At 36.0% G+C, this 22,758-nt stretch overlaps 2 protein-coding genes and 1 long non-coding RNA gene across 3 annotated transcripts; all 3 read right to left on the minus strand.

The window, feature by feature from the left end:
- Nucleotides 1-5,201: 5,201 nt before the first annotated feature.
- On the minus strand, nucleotides 5,202-15,743 carry Fuca (alpha-L-fucosidase). Its single transcript, XM_074088141.1, has 6 exons — nucleotides 15,366-15,743; nucleotides 13,839-13,977; nucleotides 12,481-12,947; nucleotides 10,729-10,869; nucleotides 6,280-6,641; nucleotides 5,202-5,352 (listed from the first exon to the last, which is right to left on the minus strand). The coding sequence occupies exons 1-6, from the start codon at nucleotides 15,616-15,618 to the stop codon at nucleotides 5,257-5,259; spliced, it is 1,458 nt and encodes a 485-aa protein (XP_073944242.1). The 5' UTR covers nucleotides 15,619-15,743; the 3' UTR covers nucleotides 5,202-5,256.
- LOC141428259 (uncharacterized) lies at nucleotides 8,232-10,722 on the minus strand. The gene is made up of 2 exons (XR_012451411.1): nucleotides 10,387-10,722; nucleotides 8,232-9,334 (listed from the first exon to the last, which is right to left on the minus strand). It is a non-coding gene; the product is annotated as an uncharacterized lncRNA (long non-coding RNA).
- Nucleotides 15,744-19,262: 3,519 nt separating the features above from the next.
- LOC141427814 (uncharacterized) lies at nucleotides 19,263-22,011 on the minus strand. The gene is made up of 2 exons (XM_074087399.1): nucleotides 21,527-22,011; nucleotides 19,263-20,976 (listed from the first exon to the last, which is right to left on the minus strand). Exons 1-2 carry the CDS (start codon nucleotides 21,851-21,853, stop codon nucleotides 20,467-20,469), a joined length of 837 nt encoding a protein of 278 aa, XP_073943500.1. The 5' UTR covers nucleotides 21,854-22,011; the 3' UTR covers nucleotides 19,263-20,466.
- Between the last annotated feature and the right edge of the window lie 747 nt (nucleotides 22,012-22,758).

Here is a 22,758-nt window from a genome sequence, read left to right on the forward strand (position 1 = left end):
GAAGTAGTGAATAAATAAACCGCTAAAGAAAATAGTAGCAGCTGCTGCCACGGGAAAAAACTAAAGCGTTTCCAACATAAGATAAATGAATAAACCAATGCAATTAATCATTGATTTAAAGTCTGTGTATTATTGTTACGTTTTGTATGATTTATTAATGTGGTATAGTCATTATCAAGGAGCGGAATTTCTCGTAGCAAAAATCAAACGTCAAAGGAATTGAACATAAGTTTTATCGACTATCGATAAATATTTCAGTAATTAATAAAACAGGAAATAGTAGGTACTTTTAAAATAGCGGTTTTTAAGTAAGTTACAATTAAAATATAAAGAGCTTGAGCTGCTTTAAATTAACTTTACATTTAGAGCAGTATATCGTTGAAGAATCTTCATTGTAAATAAGTAAGGGATGTTTTTTAATCCATTTGTCAATCGTTTTTCTTTTAGGATTAACCATTTTAATAACACGGGAATGACTAAGAAAAACTCAAGCGACATAAATGTCATAATATGTGACGTTGACGCGATTTATTTTATTTTAGTATGGAGATGAAAGTCGCTTATCAAAGAGGTCAAATGTTACAGAATATTGTTACAAGGCGATAACAAGAAGAGTCTATTCGATAACATCGATAACTGGAATAGTCGATAAAACTTATGTTCAATCCCTTTGATGTTTGATTTTTGCTATGAGAAATTCCGCTCCTTGGTCATTATCCTGATAGATACGATAGTTTTTTATAGTTTTGACCCATATACGATAATTTTACGGCCCTAGTACCATAGCTGCCTAGCTTCAGGTCAGGTTGTGAATACTGCCTCTCGACATTCTGGGTGAACAAGCTTTGCTGAGTGTTTGCAAAATCAGGGATGACACCTAGCCACAGATTACTTAATAGTGATCTAGCCAGCTAGGTATATACATTTAATATTCGTTCCCAAAAAAAAAATAGAAATATTTATTTTTCTTTTCATCACTCTTGCTCGTGAACAGTATCGTAACATGCAGGCTACCTTGGTTGCAACCCCCCAAATAAAACCCTCGACCTTAATGTGCTTGTCATGAAACCCGTGGTCGGTAAATGAGGCATTGCGCGTACAAATTTTCTTGTCATGAAGCCCAAGGTCGGTAAATGAGTCAGTGCCCGTACTGATGGTACTGCGCGCGCTGGCCCACACGCATGCCAAGAGGGCAGCCTAAGATATCGCCAATATTTGGAACAATTATATTTTTTCCTTTAGAAATATAAAATTTTACTCGCAAATGTGATGAAAATCATTGTATGTCGCACGGGCGGTACTAGAATTACGAACATCGACTCATTAAAGCCCTCAGTCTTCGACTTCGGGCTTCTAATGGATTCTCGTTCGTAATTCCTTATTTACCGCCCTTAAGACACAATGTACTATTTAATGGGCTTTTTACTGCAAAGAAATTGTGAATAGTTGTGTTATCAGAAGTAAAAAACTATTGCAGTTTTATTTTTCAATTTAAATTATTGCGCATGTTTTGACTTATCCCAGTGAAAAAACATTAAATTACCATCTATTCCAAAAACACTACCTATTTCAAAAAAAGGATCTCCGAGCAAGGCTCGGTCGCCCAAGAAGATAGGTACTTTTACGTGTTACCTATATGGACAGAGCGTAGATTTGCATTAATTGAATCAATCAATTTCTTTATAAATAAATACAAATTCTTAGTGTGACCCACAGAAGTGATGTCGCATACTTAAGCACATTACGCATGGCTTGCGTAATGTGCTTAAGTACCTAATAGATTTGTCATAATCGTTATGTAGATAAGTAAAGAGAGCTTGTTAACAACACGCTTATCTAACCTGCATGGCCTTTATTTTAATACCTAAATGTTTTCCTTGTCGTAACAGCTATCGCCTCTTCTTTATAAACAAAACAGCTAAAACAGCCGAAACCCGTAATTTGATTAGCTCGGAATCGCAATCCAATCACCACGATAAACATACCTAAGTAAACGCAAACTAAATTCAGACCGCATTAAACAGCATTAACCGCTTAAGTACCTACATAAGAATGTTATTGTTTTTTCGGTTTTAACAGCTCACCAGAGAAAGTGCGAGCTGCCAGACGGGCAACTCAGCAAGGGGAATTTTTTAGGGTGCTCCTATTGAGCCGACCTCGGACGCTAAGGGAGATTTCTGCAAACAAACGGAATTTTTATACTACATCGTTTCGGAGAGAGAGACCAAGTTCCGAGAAGAAACGACAAGAAACTCAGTCCGGTTGAGATCTGATGAGAGAAAACTTACTCGGACGGAAAGTGCCGGTATCGTATCGGTTTGGAGTCGCCCATTTGTGGTGTTCTGGGTATGTCGTCGTCGCTTCCTCCAAAGGGGGCGGTGCATCGTGTAGAGAAAGCTATGTGTTACCCTGTAATGTTGTTGGGCATTTACTAGCTTGGTTTGCTACGGTAATATCGTCGTCGGGATCGATGAGGTAAAAAATATTGCGCTCGGAATCGCGCTGCGAGAGACCTGTTGTTTGCAGCAGCGATCTGACTAAATAAAGTACCTAGGGCAGACCGGGGACAATTGAACCACTTTAGAAATATCACCTTCTTTCTATCTACCTCAGAATATAAAGTTACTGAATAAAGACAGCACATAGGTAGGTAGGTTACGAGCGTTTATACCTGCTGAGCTGGCAACGTTGCATTTTTGTTAGTTTTTCTCGATTATTCCATAAAAAAATAATGAAAAATAAAAATGTGGTCTGTTAGAACTGTTCTTAATATATAAGTTAATGTGTCTACTGCAATAATTGTTGGTGATAGTCTTTTATATTCTTTAATTAAAAACGAACTAATGTTTATTAACCGTTTTTAAAGAAAATAAAAGTCTATCACGAATAATTATTGCAGTAGACACATTAAACTTAAATATTAAGAACAGTTCTAACAGACCACATTTTTAATTTTTATGGGATAAACTATCGAGAAAAACTATCAAAAATACAACGTTGCCAGCGCATGGTGCATATATTTTTGAAAGTAATTTGGAATTAATTATATCATAGAACGCTAGAAAATCGTGTTTTTATTCATCGACTCCTATGGCACGAAATTTTTGCTTGCAGTTTTTAAGTTTGCAATGATAATCATTAACAGCCTTATTCATAAAAAAACCTTAATTGAGGTTTGATCGGTCTGTTACTTAGCAGACTGATTAAGCTTAATAGACGGTTGTCAAGAAGTATGATTCATAAACACTTGCTAGCAGTCTGCTAGTTGTTGAGCTGCTGATAGACGGATTAGACGCGTTATGTTGGCCACCTTGACAAATCAAAGACAAAAAATGGCCTAATCGATAATTTAAAAAAAAATTGACAGCAGTGACAGCAAATTAGCAGGAAAAAAAATAAAAAGCGAGATGTTTGTTTTCCCGCCATTTCCGATCCGCATGTTTATGTTGTGAAAAAAGCCATAATTATGTTAATCATCTTATTTTTTTTTCATATTTATTGTTAATTTATTGTTGCTAATTTAGAGGATTTTTAAATACAAATTCCTGAAAATAATTTTTCCAGTTTTTTTTTTAATCTTTGCGTAGCCCTGCCTAAATATCTTCGGTATGGTGTTTTGCTCTTGTCAAAGTCAGCTGTTCAAACTTGTGGCGGCCATTTTGTGACTTAGCAGGGAGATAAAGGAGGGTCTACGGTCCTCTAACTTTAGCAGAGCCTTGATCGACTGATTAGCACTAACAGATGTTTATGAATCATGTTTTTTAGCATCGGGCCTTCAAGGAGCCTTCAAGGAGGCTCTAACTTTTTATGAATAAGGCTGTAAGTGTGTGTAATGTCATCAGTCATCATTTGTTTTTTGTGCATTTTAACAGCCTTATTCATAAAAAGTTAGAGCCTCCTTGAAGGCTCCTTGAAGGCCCGATGCTAAAAAACATGATTCATAAACGTCTGTTAGCGCTAATCAGTCGATCAAGGCTCTGCTAAAGTTAGAGGACCGTAGACCCTCCTTTATCTCCCTGCTAAGTCACAAAATGGCCGCCACAAGTTTGAACAGCTGACTTTGACAAGAGCAAAACACCATACCGAAGATATTTAGGCAGGGCTACGCAAAGATTAAAAAAAAAACTGGAAAAATTATTTTCAGGAATTTGTATTTAAAAATCCTCTAAATTAGCAACAATAAATTAACAATAAATATGAAAAAAAAATAAGATGATTAACATAATTATGGCTTTATTCACAACATAAACATGCGGATCGGAAATGGCGGGAAAACAAACATCTCGCTTTTTATTTTTTTTCCTGCTAATTTGCTGTCACTGCTATCAATTTTTTTTTAAATTATCGATTAGGCCATTTTTTGTCTTTGATTTGTCAAGGTGGCCAACATAACGCGTCTAATCCGTCTATCAGCAGCTCAACAACTAGCAGACTGCTAGCAAGTGTTTATGAATCATACTTCTTGACAACCGTCTATTAAGCTTAATCAGTCTGCTAAGTAACAGACCGATCAAACCTCAATTAAGGTTTTTTATGAATAAGGCTGTAAGTCTGTAATTTTTAATGCCGAATTTAAAATATAGGTACCTACCTACCTAGTTCAATATATAATGTACTCGTAATATAATATAGAATATAGATTAAATATAAATAATTAAAGAAAAATATCATATAAATCTGTAAATTAAATGTAACTAATTAATGCATGTTATTTACGTCTACTTCGGGTAATATTTATTGAATACCTTATTGCTATTGTGGAAGAGCGGGATTTCCTGACACAGGTGTATATTCACTTACTAGGAAATTCCGGCCCTGTTTAGAAATATTATTTCATGTTTACCTGAATAAAGATTTTTGATTTTGATTTTTTTGATTTTGATAATAATGTACCTATACATGTCAATATGGTCAACAATAAAAACCTTGTATGAAAAATATTTATAAGGAAAACTTAATTGCCAAAGGTTTATAGACGTACCGTCGTCACAAGGATCAACGTACCATAATCTTGAAGTAGATAATTATTGTTTAGATAAAACGGTCATTAACCAAAATAGTCTCCACAATACAGATTTATAAAACATTTGTGTAATGGTTTAGCCAGTCGCATAGTCTGAGTCAGCTGAGTGTAATTTGAAGTAAATTATGGCTGTTTCCGCTCTTATGTAGTAGCCAGGTGACGAAACAAAACAATTCAATGTACTTTACATTTTATATTTTAGTAAACAGCATTACATTTAGTTGCTACAATTGTTATTTTAAGGTAATTTTCAGCGTCCAAGCATTGAACGATTTTACTTTAGCTTTGTCTGGCAAAGTGATCACTGCTTCTCCATTCACGATGGTCCACTGAAAAAAAAATGATTTCAAAGTCAGTCAAAATACCATTTTTCATAAATGACCGTAAAAATTGACATTATTCTTCACAAATCAGAAGGGGAAGTCCATAGTTAACGGTCAGCGAAAAATTAAAAAGTTAAAAAAGATTGGTTCGCTAGCTCGACAATAATTGCTCATAAAAATTCCATTGTTGTCGAGTCGCAAACTTTTTAAAAAGTTAAAAAGGCCATGGAAATATTGGCACAAGTCGTATACCTACAGCCAACTCAAACGACTGGCATCAGTTATTTTGTTATAACTCCGGATTTTTTTTATTCGGTCTGAAACAGCTTGTGGTGTTTTCGGTGGAAAAATACACCTGTAGTTTTTAGTTATACATTTTTTTTGAATAAAATGAAATGTCATCACAATAATATATTTTGAGGAAAAGTTTATTCTAATTTGTTTTTTTCCCTTCACCATTTTTGAGAAAGCCTTTATTATTAGTCTCGGCTGGAATAGCTATTGCTGGCTTCGTATTAGTTAAACGGGCGAGCTTTAATTGCCTACTTTCATGCATGCCATGAGAATAATCTACTATTATCACTTTAGGCTACAACAAGTAGTAGTAGTATTTAGTAGTAATAGGTAGTAAAACTCATTATTGTACAAAAAGAAAAGAAAATACAGATAGGTTACAAAACAAAAAGTACAAAGGCACTTGTGAATGTAAAAACAAAATTCTATCACCTCGGAACAACCTCTGTTGAAAAAAATCGGGCAAGAAACTCAATGAAGTTTTATGATTGCAATGCTGATTGACAATAGATTGAACGCCTGCAAGCCTGGTAGGGGGTGGTAGTTATATATTTTGCAAATATATTTCTTTAACCGGGAAATTGTATGGAACTTTAGTCTTGCCGATTGAAAAAAAAAAAATATGTTTAATTTAGGTACCTGAATATCCTCATCATCATTTCCCAAGAGCTGAATTTTATAATTTCCGCTATGTAGCAAGGGCATCACGTCATGAACCTTCAACTGTCCATTTTTCGGCCACTTTAGCGACACCGCATAGACTGCCGTCACTGTATCGGTCTTCAACGGCACTGCCGTCGGGTGAGCAGCATTGTACTCTGCTTTCCTACATGTGTACCAGACGTCGCCATTGGACGTGTCATTTTGGTGAAGCCAAGGTGAGGACTCGTAAATGGCCTCCCCGTTGATTTCGAGCCAACTGCCAAGTGATAGCAGACGTTCTTGGAAGATGGGGGTTATGGTGCCTTCCTTCGTAGGGCCTACGTTGATTAAGGCGTTACCTGAAAAATATTATTCAAGCGTTTATTTCATTTGAGTTTCGTGGGCACATTTTTGTTGACATGGTAGAAGATTCTGTTACAGTTTCCAGGTTATCCAGTAGAAGTACAGGACGCCTAAAATAATCGAAAATGTCGTTAAATTCTACAGCCCATTTACAACAAAATTTGGCCACGAAAATTTAAGTGGTTAAATCGCTCGACGACACAGAAAATATAGAATGTTATATTTATAAAACTAAAAAAAAAACGTTGTTACAAAAATTAACAATATCGTATGGTTTCTTTGGAACAATAACCCGCTAATAAATTAAGATTTTCTTATTAGTGTTGTTGCGATAGCGATAGTCATCATTTATTCTATCGATAGTCCTATGGAAACTATCAACCCTTGACGATACTATCGATAGTGAAAATAAGTCGATACTATTGAACTTGGTCAATACTATCGATAGTATCGCGTCAAAAAAAACGATACTATTAATCCTTAGCAATACTCGTAGTATTACTTATTTTTCATCAATCGAAAGCATCGATAGTAATGCTTGTTCACGAAAAAAAAGTAGCGACCTAAAGTTGGACCTTTATAAGTAAATAGAAAGTTTTTAGTATGGTAAAATATTCATTTCAGCCATTTCAACAAAGATTTCGGAGAATGTGCTTCGGAAGTGCACGACCATATTCCACCTGCTCTTTTCTTCCACAGGTCGACCAGAAGTAGGCGGGGTCGCCACCCTTACGTTGTCAGTATTCCCAAAATCCGCACAAAGCGTTTTCGCTCTTCCTTCATCAACCGCACAGCAAAAGAGTGGAATTCCCTGCCTGCGACTGTTTCCTGAACACTACAATTTGGCCGCTTTCAAGTCCAGGGTGAATGAGCATTTACTAGGCAAGCGTGCTCCATCGTAGGCCTCATCCTCGCTTTCCATCAGGCGTGATTGTGGCTGTAGCCAAACGCAAGCCTATACTGTTTAAAAAAAATGCAAAAGCGACACGACACTGCAACAGTGCACATGCAGAAAAAGGACGGCTGCCATTTACGTTTATCTGTACACTCAAGTCTAATTACCGTGTCACTAGTGCGGTAAAAAAGCGGTACTTACGGTAATTAAACAGGTGCACAATAATGATATGATAGAGAGATATCATTTTTTTTATTTATTAACCTGTCCTCTCCCAGAGGTACAATTTTGTGCCCAAATTCCTTTGATCCTGTTATCCTGGGAGATGACAGATTAATACGCTTAGTGGGGATCTATAATGTAAATGAACGAATGAATTAACTTGTTTACAAACAAATTAGGGTAATTAAAAAACACACACTTTTTATAAGTTTTTTTAAATCTTTTGCTGTATTATTACAATTATAAATTACTGATTGAAAAATACTTTCGCCTGCTACGTCACGTTCGGAAACCTTTATTTTTTTTATAAATTCACCAGTGTCCCTCCCGGATTCTTCAATGATATTCAAGTCTACGTAAGTTGATATACCAGCGGCCACAGAATTACTTAAAAGTTGTGTAGCATAGCAAAATTCAATTTTCTCAAAATTTGTCGGATGGATGTGGCTGTCCGTCAATTTGTGTGCAAGTTTATCGTTATTGTAAAATTTAACGATATGCTCATATTTAGCTACACGATCCTGGAAGTGAAAGTCGTAAGAAATGAAATTGTTGCGAACCAGTTTTATGAGATGGGGTGCATCAAAAGTACAGTATTCTTTTCTTTTCCTTGACAAATAAATAAGGCTGTTCTATAGTAACAGACCTCTTTTTTGCTGTGTTAAACAGATTGGATCCCATGTCGGAGACAAATATTCTGATATTAAGTCCTATCTCAAGCAGCTTTTCCATTTAGTTATTTCGTCATAGCTTCTACATTCGGACAGCAATGTAAATCCAACAGGTTGATAAATATCCCAGGAATCATCACAACCAAAGCATTTTTTGCAGGTTCTGGTGACCGTACTCCATCGATCTCATGAAAGCCAACAATTTTATCTTGCTTTAAGTTCATTTTCAAAAACAAATAAGCTTTTAAACTCTGGCGTCAATGACACCTGAGCATTTTTTTTCCATATCAGCCATAGTATCAACTTTCTTTCGTTTTTCGACTCGGTAGACACATAGCACTTTGTAATACCCGGTAAGCTTGCGGACTGGTGTAATATAAATTTAAGCAAAACATTTTATAGCTTAGGTGATATCTAATTTCCAGAATGATCGAATTTTAATTGAGTTTGGGCTTTTACCAACTCAGCTAGCTCTTTTGTCAGAAAACTGTCACACAATTTGAAAAAAATGTCTCTTTTACATTTTTCCGTTTTATTGTCAATTTCGTACAAGTCAATTTTTTTTCTAGCTTCTAAAAGTTCGGCTTTTAGTTTTTTTTCCAGTGGTGTGTCCGATGAAAGAGATCTAGAAGTTTGAGTACTGCTACTCGCTAAAAGTGGTATATTTTCTTCTGTTTGTGTCCATATTTCAACCAACGTTGGAGCTTCGGTTATCGTTTCTTCATCTTTTTTTTGTAAATCGGGTAGATGGAGAGATGGTGATGAATTGGTTTTAAGCGTTTTGCGATGAGTACCCGCTAAAATATCCGCGGCGTCAAAATGTTCTTCACAAACGGTATAGTTTTGCGGCGGCTTGTTCAGCAAATCCTCTCGAGATATTAAGCGAAGCCATTTGTAACGTCTGAAAAAGATAAAAAATATGTATGTACCTACCTATTAATGTCATTTAAGTAGGTGTAGAAATGTACAAGCGTATAAGCTTGTATAAAGAAAATCTTGTATTATTTGTTACTAACTTTAAGTATCGATTTGAAAAGAATTCGGCCCAATTACTGAAAAATTCAAAATGGTGGCTACTTTTTTCCCATTCTGTTAACGGATTCGCTGTCGGAGATTAGAAAACTACACAAATCCACAGATATTAATTTTGAAAGCAATCCGTCGAATAGCTAAAAAGTTCAAGATTTCGGCTTTTTTTCTCATTCTGTTGAGAGCGTTTGTTCCTGCTGAGCTGGCACTGGCAATGTTGCATTTTTGTTCGTTTTTCTCGATTATTCCATAAAAATTTAATGAAAATTAAAAATGTGGTCTGATAGAACTGTTGTTAATGCGTCTAATCCAATAATTATTCGTAATAGAATTTTATATTCTTTAAAAATGAGCGAATGTTTATTAACGGTTTTTAAAGAAAATAAAAGTCTTATCACGCATAATAAAATTATTGGAGTAGACACATTAACTTATATATTAAGAACAGTTCTATCAGACCACATTTTTGATTTTCATTCAATTTTTATGGAATAATCGAGAACACTAACAAAAATGCAACGTTGCCAGTGCCAGCTCAGCAGGAATAAACGCTCTTAGTTTATATAGTCAAAGCGCTCTTAAAATGGATTCGTTGTCGAAGACCACAAAGATCGCCAGATATCAATTTTGAAAGCAATCGGTCGAATAATCGAAAAGTTCAAGATGGCGGCTGCTTTTTCTTATTCTGTTAACGGAGTCTTGTTGGAAACCACACGGATCCCCAGATATCGATTTGGAAAGAAATCGGTCGAATAACTATTCTGAAAGTTCCGATTATTATCAATTATATTTATTTCATCACCAGTAAAAACGCGCGCTTAAAAACGGAAAATACCTACCTATCACCTTGTTCTATCTATTCTGTGCTATCACCAAAACAACCAAACGTTTTATTTAGTAATAGTAATAATAAATCATTCTTACCTTTCAACATCAGCGGGGAGTTTAAAAAATGAAAGTCCCGGTTTTGAAGAATCCGCGTTCAAGCAGCTATACACTGCACAATATTTTCCAGGCATAGTTTTTGAATATCGCGAATTGTAGAAGAAATAACGCAGAGCACGCGGTCACTCGTCTCGATGCGTCACCCGCGACTACAGTACCGCGAGACCCCCTTCGGGGCCGGCTGTACTGTACAGCGCGCGTCAGTGTGAGTGTGTCGTTTCGATCGATTTGTTCGTAGATTCCATACTTCGTAGCCTATATATTTATTGTTTAAGATCCCAATTTAAAATCTTCAAATTCTCCTTGACCCTAAATACTGACCTCCACAACTGACGGTAGTAACGACTTGATTCAACAGATCATCCAAACTCATTATTCGACTCAGCTTGGCATGCCTCCTGTAACCCCAGGAGTCATAGTCCAAAGTGAAAGCGTTCTCCCACTTGTGAGACAGGAGCTTGCCTAAAAATCAGTAAAGTTTAATTAACCTCTTCACCGCCACAAAACAAACGAAGTGACGTGCTCTGCTCTGTACGGCACAGAAAAACCAGCACAACAAATCCACTACCGTAAACTGCTTCAACTTTGCCTGATTGGATTTAGAGTGGATAACTTACTAACTGGCATAGGTTTTTAAACTTTTATCTACACGGGAATTATTATTACGGTGATAAGTTTAAAAACCTATACGGGTGCTAAGTTATCGACTAAATCAAATCGGGCAATTTTGGGGCCAGAGGGCAAAGTTGAAGCAGTTTACGGTAGATTCTTAATTTTATTGCAGTAGGATTAATTTCGAGTTCAATATGTTGAAGTTCTAGGATTGCTTGGTTGGAAACAAATTTGTACGATTTTTCTTTTCTATCACCTTTTGTGGGACCGTGGGGTAGGTACGGACTGATTTCGGATATTGATTGAGCGGCCGTATTGTCTACCGTGCGGGGGCTCGCGATCGCATTCGCCATCTCTTTCTACTCTTTTATCCTAACCGTGCGTGTGACAGAAAGAAGTAGTGAAAAAAAAAGGTTGTGATTTCAAGTGTGTTAGATAATAGGTAGGTATCGTCAGTTTGACGAATCATCTTGCAGGTACAATTTCTTGTGCTGTTCTAACATTATTGACATATAATAAGTATGTTTAAATAAAACGTTTTAAACAATTGTTAATGGTGAATTCCACCTACAACAATACAGTCAAACGAAAAGATAACAGTAATCGAAGCGGAAATATAAATGTAAATACCTATCGCCCACATTTTTAGCGTTCATAATAAGATATTCACATTAGTGGAAACTATAAAACAGTTGTCAAGGCATGAAGAAGTGATCGCTTTTAAGCGATAAGACTGCCCATTGTCAACCCTAAAGATCTGTGGTGTTCAATCCTTACCTACTAATACGAGTATTATAAATGTGAAAGTAACTGTTTTTCTTTCTGTCTGTCTGTTACTTCTTCGCGCTTAAACCGCTAAACCCATTTAAATGAAATTTGGTATGGAGATAGTTTGAGACCACGGAAAGGACATAGGATAATTTTATACGGGAAAATTGCATAATTCATGGCAGACGAAGTCGTGGCAACATCTAGTACAGTCAGCAGCAGAAGTGGATGAATGATACGGAGCTTAAAATGATCTACACACGACTACTGCCAAGGTATAAGACATTGTAGTATTTAGATCATTTTATTTTATCTGCTGACTGTATTTATTGTATGTATGAACAATTGATGAACATTGAGAGATTTAAAGTATTATTATAAGGAATTGGCTCAAACTGAACAGCATAGGTAAAATGTATGTAGGTAAGCACTTACTCGAAAATTGCTGTAAGTGTAAAAGATAAAGAACAAATTTGTAAGTAGGTAGGTATATTTTACTAATTACCCATTAATTTGTTTAGCCACGTCAATTATAGGCATTTAATATTATGAAATAACAATGTTATTATTTTCCTCATTAGGACTTAGTACTTAGATTGCAAGTACCTACCTAACAATTTAATTTTGTATAAGATTTAAGTCAAACTGCAGTAATATTCAAACAGCTGCTCTAAATTATTAAAAAAAAATTACCTGGATTAAATCTGTCAGCATAGTTGTAAAAATCACCATGCTTCCCGTAGCAATTTTTACCCCATCTGTCGTTGGTCACAATCTCGTCCTTCACAGGACTCTCATTGTATAACCAAGCCAGCAATCCGGTTGAGTTCCAGTATGTATCATAAGCTTCCCAGTCTCCATCGGACCACAGCACGGATACCTTGTAATCATTAACCAATTGCTTCAAGTCTGGCCACAACTTATCATCCACATATTTTCTAGATGTAAACCCTGACTCCACATCCTGTTTGTAAATTGGATTGAACCATTCATAGAGTGAATGATAAACACCAAATTTGAGCCCTTTGGATCGCACACTTGTAGACAGTTCATCAACAATGTCTCGATGAGGACCAACTTCCTTAGCATTCCAGCTGAAGGACCGTTTTGATGGGAATAAGGTGAATCCTTCGTGATGTTTGCTTGTCAGAACGACATACCTATGGAAAATAATACTGTCAAGGATACAGTTACTCTCATACAGTAAAAATAGAGTCCAAAGCGAATTTTGTCAAAATTTAATTGTGTTGAAAAATATTTAGAACCTTTCTTTTTGTTGTAAATTAATTAAGCCCAATATTGAATTTATATCAGAGCATAATTAAACACGCAATCAGTGAATGTATTGTAAATCTGTTTAAAAAAATATACCTCGTTGAGTTTCTTGCCGGATTCTTCTCAACAGAGGTTTTTCCGAACCGGTGGAAGATTTTTTTTGACATTCATAAGTGCTTGTTTTAGCCTTAATTGAATAAAGATATTTTGACTTTGACTTTGAATGTATTCTGAATTAGGACCAGAATGTTAATTCAGGTGGAACATAATCTAAAAACATATTTGTTGATGTATCTATTTCAAATTGCCATTTTTCTGATTGGACTCATAATTTCGAGTTGTTGATATTCCATTTATACTCATTGACAGTAAATTCAGTCAACATAAATAGACCATGTTGTTAAAACTAACTGAAATATTTCAGTAAACAATTGGGCAAGTTTTATTGAAAATCTACAGTTAAATGCTTTCCAAAATGTTCTAATTGTGGTTGGCAAATGTTAGCATACCTTGGTTGATGTTTAAAGTGTACACCATCAAAGACATGACTATACCTTGACATGTTCGTAAGTGACACTAGGTAGAACCCTGTTGCAGGAAGCCACTGCAAACTTTACCTAGGTTTTATTCTATTAGTGCAGCAAAAGCTGACTGCACCATGGTTGTATCAAGTCAAGTATCAAATAGGAACTTACCAATGCATAATTTTGAATCAAAAAATAAATAAAAAATCTAAATTTCCACATAAATAATTTAGGATGTTAAAAAAACCATACTTAGCACCAGATTTCTGAAATAATGTGGCCCATTCATCAGGGTCAAAGAATTCTGCAGTGAACATCGGAGCAAACTCCTGGTAAGTGAAGCCCGGAGGATAGTTCTTGGCCATGAAATCTACATACTCCCGTGTTTTTCCTAACAAAATAAAAACACTGTAGTAATTGAAAAACCCATGACATTTTCATTTCAAAGTTCAATATCTTAAAAACGGCTGAACTGATTTTATTGAAACTTAGGCATGAATGATCTCAAACTAAACTAGCTGTTGCTTTAAAAATTAAATGTCAAAATCGGTCACACATTGTGGTAAAATTTATAACACCCAACATTATAAAATTATTAAATTTGTTACATAGGTAGGTAAGGTAAATAATATTCTGAACACATTTGAAACTAGAACAAAGACATGGTATCCCGGAAAGGTAGTGAGATTGGATTGCTGTTACTTTGCTTGAGGTGCAAAAGGATTAAAAAACAAATAAAGCCACACAAAATTTAAGTTTTACATTCCATATCTAATGAAGAACTGAACGGATGTTGATACTGATTAGCTTATAACTAGTGATTGTTATCAACATGCACTTTTCGTAGCAAAGGGTATGGTTGGCAGAAAAAACAAATACATTTGAATAGGTATTCACTTTTGTTCTTAACTATAAAATAAATACTTACCTTCTTAGGATTACGCCTCTAGATATAACTCTTTTTTAGATATAAACCTTTTTTGCCCATATGTATTTTAAAAAAAAATGTCAAATGACATTATTAATTTATTTATATCGACGCTTGAAAGGAGAAATTGACTAAGCAACATTTTTTTAAGGTAGTGAATTATATACTCAATTTTACTGATTCCAAACACGTATATAACTCACTATCTGAGAAAAATGTTGCTTAGTCAATTTCTCCTTTCAAGCGTCAATATTAATAATTAAATACTTAGATTACCTTCCTGTGACTTCTGTTAACGTAGACAGCTCATTTAGGATTTTTTCTAATCAACATGAACAACTGATAGCCAAATCTATTGAACAAATTTTAGTAATTTATTCAGTATAATTTGTATAAATGATTATAATAAATATGTATATATAAATCTCATAATTTGTGAAATATATAAGTTTAAAATACTTGTGTATTTGTTCTTTTGGCAACCATACTTTGCTACAAAAAGTGCATGTTGATAATGATCACTACTTATAACCATGGTAGTTAACTCCTCTGTTTGGAATTCTGTGTTTAAAAAAAAGCTCATGTTTATACACTTAAAATCTTTAATATATAAAAATGAATCCCTATTTCCCTTGGTCACGGCATCACGCGTGAACGGAACGGCTGGACCGATTTCGCCAATTCTTTTTTTGTTGTGTTTCCTATTGTCAGGAGAAGGATATTATAAAAGATTTAGAAATTACAAAAAAAAACTACACCGGGGGCGAAGCCGCGGGCACCAGCTTGTATATTTATAATTCTAGTTTACTTCTTCAAGTTATTTGTAAATAAAAACACAAAGCGCGACTTACCATGCCAATTGCTCCAAAACCATTCTGATCCAAAACTGGGCACAGAAAATACACCCCAATGCAGAAAAATACCAACTTTGGCTTTATCGTACCACTGTGGTAACGGACGTTTATCCAAATCGTCCCAATTAGGATCGTAGCGCTTATTTATATCGGCTTTTACTACACCGTTGTCTGTTCTGCCACTTCGAATTCTAGCAACGGTGAATGGAACCACCAATAACAGTAATATAATTTTCTTCTTAACTGACATGTTGCAACTGCGATGTCTTAACGCTGAATATTTGAACAAATGTTTAAAGCTTTTATCGCAGTGCCTAGTTTAAATATCTTCATAACAACCGCCACCCACGAACGCGGATGATAGCGAGATGTCAATGTCAAAATGTCATAAATTGGGGTGACACTCTTTCCCGGCCCAAATAATACCGAAATGGAAATACCGACCCTGTTTTCGTGTACACGCCCATAGAAGCTCCTGTCAGTTTCTATGGGCGTATACACAAAAAACAGATTCGCGCTGTCATCGTTCATCCACCATTACCTCTCATATTTCGTTTTCTAGAATTTTATCGTACAACGGCAAAAACTACTAGACACTGGCAAAATTGTCCTCCGATGGACAGAGCCATATTTTTTTAAAGAAACAACAACAACAACACAAAAAACAAGGCTGGTATTTCACTGTCGGTGTTATCCAGGCCGGGAAAAAGTGTCACCCATGAATTGTCATGCAGTCATATTATCTTGCTCAGAGTAAGTAAACACATGGAGAGGCCCTATTCTACTATAGATACATTTTGTAATGCAAATACTTGTGTAAAATCGATATAGAAATAAAAAAAAACGTATTATCTCTTTAAATTAACGAAAACTTTTTAGTTCATTGATATGGACCTCCGCAGAGCAACGCCTGCTTCAATAAATTATTATCTCTTTCTTTCTAAGGTGTGTCAGCATATAAAAACAAAGACGGCATGACATTTATTTATTCTATACTCGCCAATGGTTTGTCATAACGAGCAAGTGACGTTTCATCGTGCCATCCGCCATCTTATGGGCCAGAAGCTTTGTGGTACGTGAGCTGTCAATTAAACTAATTAATAAACTACGGAGTTTTTGGTGATTTTCAGTGTTATAAAAATACTTTTAATTTTGGTTTCGTGTTGTAGACACGCAATATGCCTTTGTGTTCCATAGAACAGTGTTCTTTTCGGAAAACGAGACATCAACCGTTTTTGACTCTTCATTGGTAGCCGTGGTGGCCTAGTGGTTTGCATAGCCGTGGTGGCCTAGTGGTTTGAATAGCCGTAGTGGCCTAGTGGTTTGAATAGCCGTGGTGGACTAGTGGTTTGATAGCCGTGGTGGCCTAGTGGTATGACCTATCGCCTCTCAAACAGAGGGTCGTGGGTTCGAACCCCGGCTCCCACCTCTGAGTTTTTCGAAATTCATGTGCGGGATTACATTTGAAATTTACTACGAGCTTTGCGGTGAAGGAAAACATCGTGAGGAAACCTGCACAAACCTGCGAAGCAATTCAATGGTGCGTGTGAAGTTCCCAATCCACACTGGGCCCGCGTGGGAACTATGGCCCAAGCCCTCTTGTTCTGAGAGGAGGCCTGCGCCCAGCAGTGGGACGTTTATAGGCTGGGATGATGATGATGATGAAAACTAAATTGTTTCCATGGATAGAGCTTAAATTTAAAAAGTATGATATGACTCACATGAGTATCTCCGGGTGTATCTCGCTGTTCTCTGATACAGCTGCATTCTGCTTCGCCATCTGTAGAATTACAGTACAGATGACACCACAGCTTGTAGTGCCTCTGTTCCTGAGCCACACCGCCAGCTGGTAGCCAGGGTGACTCCAATGATGCTGAAAGTTAATATCCATTCTAAGTATACATGGAATAATGAGTTTACTCTTTAGTACAAGTAGTAATTGTATGGGGTACGTGTTGTTTATGAGTAATGTGTTAGAAGTGTCAGTAAGATCTAGCTGTAGTCAGTCTACCTAGTAGCTAAGAAATAAAAATTGTACATGTGTAGTCCAACAGGGAGTCATCAGGTCAAAGAGCTAGGTATATGAAGCCAAAATCGTTTGGCCCTCACACGGACTGGATTTCCTTGGCCTCCCCTTGATGCTGTGGGCAATACAAATAAGTACATATGGAGCCGAAATCGTTTGGCCCTTACACGAACTAGATTTCCTTGGCCTCTTAATGCTGTGGGCAAGACAAATACATATGGAGCCGAAATCGTTTGGCCCTAACACGGACTGGATTTCCTTGGCCTCCGCAGGCTGCTGTGCGTCCGACGTCAACGCACAGCAGCAACGATGACGATACGAGCCCACGTGCCCATCACGGCCAACCACTCTGGCCGTACATGATGTCTTAGAGTACTTACTGTTCCGATGCTCAGTTATATGGTTAAGTCCAAATATCTAATAAATAAATAAGTCTAAGTAGTAGCTCGTACGGTGTATTCATAAATACTTAGTCAGTAAAAACTCCTCGGTCTGTTAGATACGTAGGACACTAAGATTACCTACGGATCTCAGTAGTAAAGAAGACCTGGAATACTTAGAACACTTAGTTTTATTGTATGATGTCTCACAGTCTCTCAGAGCACATTACACAGAATTTACTTTATTTATATCAGCAGAGAAAAATAGTTTGAACTTACTCACTTTGACAGTTCGTTCTTTTGGCGGGGTTCTCACAGCAGGGTGGCGTCACAGTAGTGTTGGCATTTGCCATAGGACAGGACAGGAGAGACTCGCGATAAATGGCTGTTCTAATTTTACAGATTCCCTAAAAATTATGTATTCCAGCCGAAGTAGTTCGACCCCATAGGCTTAGATAATAAATTCACGGCATAAGAAACTGGACATCTGTTTGTTGTATTATGAAGAGTCGCAGTTCAACAGAACTTTAGACGTTATCAGATTCGCTAAAGTATTCGATATTTGTAACATAAGATAGTTGATGATTTATATAAATTTCAAATATCTTGTATTATTTTCGTTATTTTACAAATAAAGGGCATTTAAAGGTTGCTGTTGCTTAATTTAGTCAGCACAAGGTAATCACGAGCTACTTAATTCGTGCAAGTCTCTGAAACAAGCCTAGCTTTCTTTTGCACGTTAGGTTACATGTTTTTCCACTTGTATCGTATTAGTTATCAGTGGCCTTAATGAGGTTTAAATTATCGTACAGAATTTTTTTGACACCACATATACATTTTTGGCTTGTGCTTTTCACTCGCAATAATTATTTTTCTTGTGATTATTATGGCCATACTAAAAAAGGTTTTATTTGCTGTTATTTTTTCTGACCTCCTGTTAATAGACATTGCAAAGTTATTAATAAACCTCATTTATTTTTTTTTCCAATAAATAGTTGCACATATTTATTTTTTCCTTATCATCGGTATTTTAGTAACTACTGATTTTGAGATACCTCTACCCCTTATGATTTCCAAACGAATGTTATATTACCAATCTCCTTGTACCTATATGCAGTCAAAGTAATTATGAACAAAGTGAATTTCAAACTGTTTTTTCCAAAAAGAAACAAAATATTGATACCATTGCTGCTCAAAGTATTAGCCGCTAATAATTCGAATATCGATATCAAATATTTTGGTTTCGAAGTCGATAGCACAACCCTTGAGCGCCATTTTATGCGCCATGTTTAGGTATGCACGCGTATTTTGTAGGTATTTCCAGTCCATAGGTGTATAGGTCTATGGAAACTCCACAAAATCACTAAAAAACTGTCATTTGATTGCGATCGCGATTGTCAGAAACGAACGGGCAAGACTATTATTACAACGAAATTATGATGAAACAAATGAATTTCACTCTATAAAAGTAATAATACACAGAAGCTGTATCATAAACCAATATATTTAGGTACACAGTATAAAATAAAGAGATCAACATTATACTTACAGTAAATAATACTAAAACTGAACCAGAAATAAATTATTAAATAAATGTTAGGAGATTCATTAACTTAATGGTACTTGACAATAAAATTGGCAGTTGTATAGACTAGCAAAGTACAAACCAAATACCTGTTATACCTGTTTCGTCATAAACTTATAACTCAAAATGTTTTAAAAATAGTTTCCCAATGTATGGGAAAAGATAGCAGCACACAAATATATAGCATACTAAATGAATTACGAGACAACCTTTCATTCACCAGCTAGAGATAAGGCATTGAATCAGAAGTACCATAACAATCTTCCTAATACTATAAACGCAAAAATTTGTATGGATAGATGTTTTTTTTTTATGTTATAGGGGGAAAACGAGCAAACGGATCGCATGATGGTAAACGATTACCGTCGCCCATGGACAGCTGCAACACCAGAAGAGTCACAAGTGCGTTGCCGGCCTTATGTTTGTTACTCTTTCACGCAAAAACTACTGAACGGATTCGCATGAAATTTGGCAAACAGGTAATATATACCCTGGAATAACATATAGGCTCCTTTTTATCCCGAAATAATGTATGGTTCCTGTGGGAACTAAAAATGTTTAAGCTACATACCAATTCTGCGCGAGCGAAGCCGCGGGCAAAAGCTAGTAATAAATGAATTATTGTTATGGCACTGCAGACTCACTGCATCATATTCATTTAATTAAAGATGTGACTATTATGATTTTAATGTTATAAGTAAATGTAATCTGGTCTAGAGTTTTCAATTAACACCCAGGTTAGGGCCCACCCTTTGGCTTACTCTATCTGGAACAGATAACATTTGCTTTATACATGGTAGAGAAAATGATGTCACAGGTCTTCAATATTATGTATGACATGCACAATAGATCCATGATACGGCCAAGCCATACATTTAAAACCAAGTTGTATGGTTAGTAAAGTCAGAGCTTGGTTGTTCTTGGGCTATGAATTTTTTTTAACAGCAAGTGTTATGAGCTTGCCTATCTTGGCAGCCAATTTTATATGAAATGATTTTGGTGGGATTATAATTACATACAGAATTGAGACTCAACTCATACACATTAATTCCTTATATTATAGGCTTCACTTTTATCCACCTCCCCATCGGGAAGTGGATGACATTGCTATTGTGTATCTACCTTAAAGTTCGAATAATGGCAAGCACCGTTGATTATAATCTCACTAATACCAGAAGTGGGTGTTTGGGATGTCAATGGGTCTATGTGGGCCGTAGTAGTCATCACAGGTGTTGAATACAATTTACTATGTATTGGTGCAGGATTCTGTGGCTGGCTGGTAACATACACAGTGCAAGCCGTGTCTTCTGTCTTTGGTTCGTTGATCATACCCATTTTAACTTCAAATATTGCATCCTGAATTTTCTTCTTTAACACCAGAAGGTTTTTCTCGCCTTTTAGTGACCGTAATTCATTTGCAATGTATTCACCAAACACGGAGAACTCGTCTCTTGATATTTGTGACGATGAGTAGACTAGTTCAGGTTTCACTAAGTGTAAGTTGTCTGTACGGGGAATTTTGTGGGGTGGGGAGTGGTTCGCTAGCTTGCTGTGGAGTGAGTCAACAAAGCTGTCGGCATTTGATGGGAGGCTGCTGTTGACTTCAGAATGGTCATCCTGAAACATTTAACACCATCCAAATTAATTGTGGTTTTATTTGTTGATAACAATAGCATATTTAGGAACAAATTTTGGACATAATGATTAATAATAGTTTATGTATTATAAACTTTATAAGCAGAGGATCTCTAGTCTAGCATGATGAAAACACAATTTATAGTATAATGTAACCGTAGTTTTTAAGCTTTAATGCAAGTACGTAGGATATCTTACTTTTTAGTTGCCTAATAGAATTAGATAACATTATTATAAATGTGGCTATACCCTACCAGGGTGCATAATATTGTAAGACTTATTAGAATAAGGTCTTATGTATTTTATGTTTTTTGCCAAATAAATAAATACTAAAAATACTAATCATAGTTTGCTAGTAGAGCTCACAACTAAGTAAATAAGCAAGCTCGTACATAATACCTACCCAATACTGCTTTTGAATGAATTATCCATGTCGGTCTCCATACTTATAGCAATTACAATCTAAAATTATCTATATCAACTGCTTCTGAACCAAAAATCACTATAAAAAACATGAGAAGTAAACACTCACCAATTGCAAGACCCTATAGGGTTTACTAGAGTCCTTCATGAAGTGTAGATATTCAAACGCGTACCAGTTACTCAAGTATCTGTCTTGCGGATCTTCAGCGTTAGCTCTGGCTTCTCGTGCGGCCTCTCTATTATACTGAGTACGTAAATGCTGTATCTTCTTAGTTGTGTCCGACACAGAAATACCAAGTATTTCAGATATCCCGCGTAATTCCTCCTTCCTTTTCTGCTTGTCCCTTCGCGTATCACACAGCGACGGGTTCCAAAGACTAGCGTTCACTTGCAACAATTCTATTAACTTCAAAGTCTTCTCCTTTGACCACTCCATCGCCTCACAAATCGGCTTAGCAAAACATAAACATTGGACTTGCGATGTTATCCAAGGCAATATTTGAAGACAAATCGCTAGATTGTTTGCTAGACTGTACAAGTTGTAGTTCGATAACAGCCACAAAACACGAACTGTCAAAAGTCGACGCGCCGATCGATAAATTTGTTGTCAGACTGATCCAGTGTTGTCATACAATTCACAGTAAATACCTTGTAAATACCAATTACCAACCTGTCACTTGTCACATAATTTCTAAATCCTTACCTAATTATTCTTACGACCTCTCATATTTCGTTTTATAGATTTTTTTTACCGTACTACGGCAAAACCTACTAGATACTGGCAAAATTGACCTCCAATGGACAGAGCCATATTTTTCTAAAAAAACCAACTAATTATTTTTACAATTTTAAAATTACCTCATTCTTTAGAGACATGTTTCACTCTCAGGTCAAATAAAAAAGTACTCTAGGTAGCTATATACTAGGTAGTATCCTCAAAATGGAAAATGTTATACTTAAGATCTTTAGAATTAAAATGTTATAAGATAATATTCAATGCCAATCTGGTCAAAATGGTCCAAAAATTGATGCGTCTGGACTGTACGTAAATGGGCACTTACAAAAGTCATAAAATTTACCAAGGGACTTTACTATAATGAATGATGATGCAGCTTGAAGTCTCCAGTATAATATCAGAAAATTTAAATAAATATCTAAGTATCAACATCGTTTAATCAGTGTTTTTTTTATTTTCCGCGGTTTGTCTGGGACAGCTTTCGTTGGCCAGACTATTGACAACGGTGTCGGTGATGTTAACCCTTCGAATGCCCATAATAGACTTCAAGTTTACAGAGCACAATCTGCGTGTCCTATCTAGGCTGGTCTATATGTCATATTTCT

The sequence above is a fragment of the Choristoneura fumiferana genome, chromosome 5 (assembly GCF_025370935.1).
Source record: "Choristoneura fumiferana chromosome 5, NRCan_CFum_1, whole genome shotgun sequence".
Lineage (NCBI taxonomy): Eukaryota > Metazoa > Arthropoda > Insecta > Lepidoptera > Tortricidae > Choristoneura > Choristoneura fumiferana.

Excerpts from the sequence above, each read along its gene's own strand:
- Fuca (XM_074088141.1), bottom strand. The coding sequence starts at position 15,618 with ATGTCAGTTAAGAAGAAAATTATATTACTGTTATTGGTGGTTCCATTC. Across the intron at positions 13,978-15,365 it reads GTTTTGGAGCAATTGGCATG|GAAAAACACGGGAGTATGTA; the intron begins GTAAGTCGCGCT and ends TTATTTTGTTAG. Across the intron at positions 12,948-13,838 it reads TTTCAGAAATCTGGTGCTAA|GTATGTCGTTCTGACAAGCA; the intron begins GTATGGTTTTTT and ends TATTTTCCATAG.
- LOC141427814 (XM_074087399.1), bottom strand. The coding sequence starts at position 21,853 with ATGGAGTGGTCAAAGGAGAAGACTTTGAAGTTAATAGAATTGTTGCAA. Across the intron at positions 20,977-21,526 it reads CCTATAGGGTCTTGCAATTG|GATGACCATTCTGAAGTCAA; the intron begins GTGAGTGTTTAC and ends TAAATGTTTCAG.